This window comes from Babylonia areolata, chromosome 20 (assembly GCF_041734735.1).
Source record: "Babylonia areolata isolate BAREFJ2019XMU chromosome 20, ASM4173473v1, whole genome shotgun sequence".
Taxonomy (NCBI): Eukaryota; Metazoa; Mollusca; class Gastropoda; order Neogastropoda; family Buccinidae; genus Babylonia; species Babylonia areolata.
The window spans coordinates 47,195,589-47,203,088 of NC_134895.1; the positions used below are offsets into that span (position 1 = coordinate 47,195,589).

General features: G+C 48.1%; 1 protein-coding gene across 1 annotated transcript in view; it reads right to left on the minus strand.

The window, feature by feature from the left end:
* The window catches only part of LOC143294664 (protein patched homolog 1-like), a 99,822-nt gene that overhangs the window by 21,739 nt on the left and 70,583 nt on the right, over positions 1–7,500 (minus strand). Inside the window, exon 22 of the mRNA XM_076606047.1 lies at positions 6,252–6,394. Coding sequence (XP_076462162.1) covers positions 6,252–6,394 — 143 coding nt within the window. The remainder of the gene's footprint in view (positions 1–6,251; positions 6,395–7,500) is intronic.

A 7,500-nucleotide genomic window follows, 5' to 3' on the forward strand; every position in this document is an offset into this window, starting at 1 on the left:
GAAAACCAGGGCGGTCTTGTCCCGATCTAACTGCCCCACAAAACCAGGCCCCGTACGGGTTGAGTGGGGGAATAAAGGAAGCAGTGAAAAGACTGCCGTCTAAACAGTGCCCGTTCTGCAGCCACCACTAAAACCCTTCCATCACCACTAAAACGGCTGTGTGGCCCTCCTCCTGCCTGCCTCGGCCATCAATGTCTCTCTGTCTGCAGAACGATCCCTTCTGCTGCTTAGTGCTTGCCAGCAGGCTTCCAGACTCCCTGACTGTGCACGCCCCCGCACCTACTACCACAACCTTTACTTTCCACCCTCCATGTGTGCCTAACTACCATAGACCCGGACCCGGCTGCTGTCAAAACGGTTACTGTAAAACAGCTCTGCTGGACCCCAAGATCACCTATTACCGTGTTTTTTGGTCGTTGATATTTTGGCTAGAGTCCTTTCCCCAAACTGTCTCCACTAACCAGTATGGGAGAGTCTTTTAGAAAACAGTAGTTCCTGTTCTTTTTTTTTTTTTTTTTAATCAAAGAATTTTACTTCTTTATGAATTTTTAAGCAATATATTTTTTGAGCACTGTTGTCTCTGTTCTTTTCATTTCAAGCAGTGTTTCTGAACACTGGAGTTTTTCAGTTCTGAGCTCTACATCTGACGTTGTTTCTGATCAGTTTGCTGCGTCCTTTACGTACCGTTCAAAGAAAGAAAGATGTGTTTAGAAGCAATATTCATGAGCAGAAAACAACAAAATCTGTCGGCGAACATCGCTCAGAACTGAAAGATGATGCCACAGCGCTCGGCTATACTGCTGAAAATCAAATATGAGTGTACAGAACTCAAGATACTGCTTTAAAATGAAAAACAAAACAAAAAATATATATCTGAGAGAAAGTCTCAAAATAGAAGAAGAAAAAAAAAAGCGAAAACAAAAGCATTTACAGAGAGAACAAATAAAAATAATAACATACATCCTTCGACAAGCAAAAAATACGAGCTTTATCAAAGATAAAACGAGAGGTGTAAGATAAAATACAGTGAAATAACTATAAAAAAAAAAAAAAGGTGTTTTTTTCTTTCTCTCGGCACAGACAGAGTGGTCTAATCCGAAAATATGACATTTAAATGAACTATACACACAGACACACAAAACGTTTCTCAAAGCCAGCAGCAACAATGACTGAACAAAAAAAAAAAAAAAAACCAAACCAAAAAAAACAAACAAAAAACCCCGTATTTTGTTTGCATGTCGCCAGCTCGGCAGCACACTTCAAACAACAACAACAACAACAAACATAAAACGAAAAGCTGTGAATTAAGTTCTTTGATATTTTTCCCGAGGGAACAAAGGCAATGCACTATACAATGAGCGGTACAAAGCCTGTTGAATCTTGCCCCCTTACCCTGCCTTTTGAGTCTTGCCCCCATACCCTGCTTGTTGAGTCTTGCCTCCATACCCTGCTTGTTGAGTCTTGCCCCCTTACCCTGCCTGTTGAATCTTGCCCCCTTACTATGCCTGTTGAATCGTGCCCCCTTACCCTGCCTGTTGAGTCTTGCCCCCTTACCCTGCCTGTTGAGTCTTGCCCCCTTACCCTGCCTGTTGAGTCTTGCCACCTTACCCTGCCAGCCCCTGCACTCTACAGTGAGCGGTACAAAGCGTGGTGAGTCTTGCCCCCTTACCCTGCCTGTTGAGTCTTGCCCCCTTACCCTGCCTGTTGAGTCTTGCCACCTTACCCTGCCAGCCCCTGCACTCTACAGTGAGCGGTACAAAGCGTGTTGAGTCTTGCCCCCTTACCCTGCCTGTTGAGTCTTGCCCCCTTACCCTCCCAGCCCCTGCACTCTACAGTGAGCGGTACAAAGCGTGTTGAGTCTTGCCCCCTTACCCTGCCTGTTGAGGCTTGCCCCAACACCCTGCCAGCCCCTGCACTCTACAGTGAGCGGTACAAAGCGTGTTGAGTCTTGCCCCCTTACCCTGCCTGTTGAGTCTTGCCCCCTTACCCTGCCAGCCCCTGCACTGCACCAAGGGCCAAGTGCAGCCATATGGCCGACAAATGGCGGCCATCGGGGCGGAAGGGCAGATTCATTAAACCCCGGCCCCAGCCAGCCCCAGGCACAAAGACCAACAGCACGGTGGCTCTGACCCCGCGGTTGACCCCTGCATTGATGCCATCCGCGCCAACAGGCCTCCCCCCTCCCTCCCTCCCTCCCTCCCCCCCGCCCCGCAACCCCCTTCCCCCAACCCCCCTCCCCCTCCACATTCCCCTACATCTAACACTACCCTCTCCTCCTGCTAACCGGGAAGGAGAAGGAAAATGGTATCAGGAAAAAAAGTGCAAGAACGCCAGGAAGGGGTGAAAGGGAGCGCCACCTCCCCACTCCATCCCCCCCCACCCCTATACCCCGCGCCCACCCCTTCTCTACCCCCCCCCCTCCCCCATCTTTTTCGTCCATATCCTCCTCTTCCTCTCCTACTTAGTAGGGAAATGTACGACCTATGCATAAGGGATGTGAGACCAAGCAGCAACAGCACAAATACAGTTGGCTACACTCCGCTTGTAGCGAGACTTGCTTGCTGCGGTGAGAGAGAGAATGTTCACGGGAGTTAATAATGATACACAGAAGCTCGCCAAGCCAGCAGCAGCAGCAGCAGGAGGCAGAGAGCAGCAGAAAGCCAAAGCCACACACGGCGAATCGTCATTGAAGCGTGGCCGGGGTGCTGGCATGCACACGTGTATCTTCTGCTTAATCTGCCATCGTCCTGATTCCTGGCGTACACCTCATTTATCTCTTGCCTAATTCCTCCCTCAAGCACCCGCCTCCACACGTTCTTTCCCTTTCCTTTCTTTCTTTTTTTTTCTAACCCCCTCCCCCTGCCCCCACCCCCCCAATCCCCTCCGTTTTGCCGTCTCGTCGGTTATGCCAGATTCGTCATGATTCGGTTCACGTTGTTGCTGCCCTTTGGCACCTCAAAGAATCTTTCTTCATCTTCTGGGAAGCAAAGCGCAGCAGAACACCAAGGAACTTTCTCTCTCTCTCTCTCTCTCATTCCCCCCCCCCCCCAACCCTCTTCGTCACTCTCATCCACACACCCCTCCCTTTCTCTGCCTCCCACTCTCTATACCCCTAACTCTCTCTCTCTCTCTCTCTCTCTCTCTCTCTCTCTCTCTCACTCTTTCACTGATGCTTGCTGCTGAAGTGGATCAGTTTAGAAATACTGATATACAATCCCAACTCTCTTTCTCTCATGCTTGCAGAGGAAGTGGATCGGTTTAGAAATAAATATCCGATATGAACATTTCTGTTTCACTGTTTCTTGTAAAACTCTGCTGCTGTTTTTCCCTTCCCAGAACTGCATGATCGCGCGAGTCTTAGACAAGCGTATTCCAGAGGTGCGAGACGTCCGTGCTTATTTAAATATTGGGGAGCTGTGTTTTGCACCACTTCGGCTGCCCGCCAGGAGTTAAGCAGCACGCCTCATGAGCTCTTCACATGGCGAAACAGATGTGGTGTGCTGATGCCACACAAGCTGACCTCCCTTACGTCAAGTTGGCACTGGAGACTTCGATTGTCTGACCCCTCCCCCCCTCCCACGTCCTCCCTCTCTCTCTCTCTCTATCCCTCTCTCTCTCTCTTTATGTCTCGTTCTCTCCATCTTTCTTTGGAAAGCAAAGACGGATATAAACTTGTACCAGACATTTTTCTTTTGATGCAAAGCGTGACCTCGTTTGAAAAAGGACTCTTCTCCGTAGCTTACCTACCCCTAATGGCCGTGCTCAGCTGAAGGCACAGAAAGAGTGTTGTCTCCGTCTTTAATTTTTCCTCCACCTGCTTCACGGCATTCTTCTATCCCCTTTCCCTCCCTTTATAATAAAACCCCTCTCTTAAACGGCTGAAACCGCCAACAAAAGAGTTTATGAGCCATGTGCGCATGAGGGGGGTTGACGAATAGCAAAGGGAGGCAATAAGACAATCAGCTTCCAGAGGGAGCCAGAGTATAAAGGCATCCAATCACATCCGACGTTGGAACCCGTCTAGACAGCAGTGACCAAAACAAGCAATGAAAAGGCGCCTTTCGTTGGTTTTTTTTTTTTTTTTTTTTTCATCACGTGGTTCCACCGCCATGACACCAGCTTCCAATCCTCTCTGTTCGCTGAACCTGTGTTATTGTCGGAAGCAATCTGCAATAACTTTTTTCTACTAGAACCCAGAGACTGTGGGGATTTTTCTTCTTCTTTTTTATTTTATTTATTTTTTATAAAGACACAGTGAAAAGTCCGCTGAGCCGTTTAAAGAGATGATAAACGTCCTGCTCACTTTGGGGAGAAACAGCGCGAAAAGCTCATTTCACTGCGCAGGTTCCCAGACAGGTGCTGTGTGGCCAGGAGGGTTAACTACGTCTGGCACGGGCCGATAAGTTGCGGCTCCTGCCATGTGGTCCTCTCTCTGTCTATAGGTGATCTTTAATGTCAGCAATACTCTCTCTCTCTCTCTTCTCTCTCTCTCACGCACACACATATACAAATAAATACACCACGCATAAACACACACACACACACACACCACACGCGCGCACCACACATACACACACACACACACACGAACCGCGCGCGCGTGTGTGCATATCACACACTTGCACCCCCCTCTCTCCTACGGCACACACATATACACACACGCAAACACACGAGCATACGTGTATGCGTGCGTGCGTGCGTGCTTGTGTAGATATGAAGTTATTGTCGTCAGTGCCCTCGTGTCTTGGCGGCCTTTTGTGTATGTTCATTCCTTCTGTGTTGCTGCCATTTGGCACACCTCTTATCTTGAAATCACTGTCACAAAGAACTTTTCATTATTACTAGTATTATTATTATTATCCTTTTCTTTCTTTCTTTTTTTTAAAACTTCCAATATCCAGGGTCAGTGATTGGCACATCTGCATCGTGGCTGATCGTATCGTATCACGCACGTGTGACTCGCAATGGCTACACAGATATAAATCTACTCCTGCCACGAACCACTCCAACCACCCCACCACCCCATCCCCACCCCACCCACCCCACACCCTCCCACCCTTCCACGCTTCTTTCAACCCCCGGCTCATTATAGAACCTGGGGGTTCTTTCAATCCTAAAGGTTTACGTTTCACAAATTACACAGCGACAGACTGGGTGAAACTGGGCGCTGAGCAGAGGTAAGCAAAGCTAAATGGATTCTCGTGGTGTGTGGGTTGTATTAGTTTGAGGGGTGGGTGTTAGGAGGGCTGGGTTGGGGGGGGGGGGGGGGGGTTGGGGGGGTAATTGGGGTTGAGGTTCGGGTGGGCGAGGGCATGGGAGACGGGGAGAGGGGGGGGAAGCACAGACAAAGAAATACAGAGAGCTGAGAGAGTCCAGCAATAGGCGCATAACAAGGAGAGCGAGTGAGTGAGAAAGAGAGAGAGAGGGGAAGAGGGAGAGCGGCGTGAGGAAGAGAAAGAGAGAGAGAGAGAGAGAGAGAGAGAGAAGAGACAAAGAGAGAGAGAAAAGAGAGAACGAGAGTGAGAAAGACAGAAGAAAAAAAAATATATATATATATACGCGCGCACGTGACAGAGAAACAAAGCAATAGTAGACGCATTGTATGCAGTATGTAAGTGTGTGTAAGTTGGCGTGCGTGTACATACTAGCAATGTACTGATGCGCTTATGACTGCATGTATGGACAAGCCTCGTGTGATTGTGTGTGTGTGTGTGTGGGGGGGGGTGCTTCTGTATATGCATGGCCACACAAATGCATATCTACATACTAATGCCGCGGTGCGCATGCATTCACACGCATGCTTTGAACGAAACGAACAGTGGGGTGAGAATAAGAAATAGAACGACTGACAGAGAGAGACAGAGAGTGAGAGAGTGAGAGAATGGGTGGGAGGGCGTGGGAGACAGTGACTGAGAGACATACAGATAAAGAGAGGGGGGAGAGAGAGAGAGAGAGAGACAGAGAGAGGGACACAAAGAGGGAGGGAGGGAGGAAGGGAAAAAAAAAGGGAGACAGACAGACAGACAGACAGATATAAAAAAAAGAAAAAAAGAAAAAAAAAAAAAAAAGAGAACCGTATAGGAAGTGGTGGTTGAGAGTAAGGCATGGAGAACAAATCTGAGACTGAGAAAGGCGGTGAAACAGACGGACGGACGGACGGACAGACAGACAAACAGGCGACAGACCGTTAATCTACAACACACACACACACACACACACACACACACACACACACACACACACAAACTCACTTGACGATGAAGTCAAACTGCGTGCTAAGCAGCATGATGATTCCCAGAAAGGTGGAGGTCGCCCCATGCACCACGGGAGCAAATGTGTGCTCTGTGGCCATCAGAACACGGCGGTTCCTGTTGCCAATGGACGTCACAAAGCCCTGTTGCACACACACACACATACACAGAAAAGGGGGGTCAAAACGAAGCAAGGAAGGAATGAAGGAAGGAAGGAAGGAAGGAAAGACAGAAGAAAGCAAGGGAGGAAACGACTGGAAAAAAGAAGGGAAGAAGGAAGTAAGGAATCATCGTCAGTCATTGATCACCGGCACCCCCATCGTCCATGATCATCATCAACCCATCAACAATCATCGTCACTGATCTTCATTATCAAAAGCGGACGTTCACACACTGCACGTCAAGACAAGAGGGCGAAGTGACCATGGGCCACGGGCAGCGTGAACTCCGCCCGGATGCCCCATCAACAATCGTCGTTATCAACCATCAATCACCATCAACTATCATCATCATCATCATCAATCATCGTTATCAACCATCAATCACCATCAACTATCATCATCATCATCAATCATCGTTATCAACCATCAATCACCATCAACTATCATCATCATCAACAATCGTCGTTATCAACCATCAATCACCATCAACTATCATCATCATCATCAATCATCGTTATCAACCATCAATCACCATCAACTATCATCATCATCAACAATCGTCGTTATCAACCATCAATCACCATCAACTATCATCATCAACAATCATCGTTATCAACCATCATCACTGATCATCATGATGAAGTGGACTCTTTCACACACACACACACACACACACACACACACACACACACACACACACACACACACACACACACACACATCAACAGTGACCAACGTGATGAAGTGGACTATTTCACACACACACACACACACACAGCACACATCAACAGTGACCAACATAATGAAGTGGACTCTTTCACACACACACACACACACACACACACACACACACATCAACAGTGACCAACATGATGAAGTGGACTCTTTCACACACACACACACACACACACACACATCAACAGTGACCAACATGATGAAGTGGACTCTTTCACACACACACACACACACACACACACACATCAACAGTGACCAACATGATCAAGTGGACTATTTCACACACACACACGCCACACATCAACAGTGACCAACATGATGAAGTGGACTATTTCACACACACACACACCACA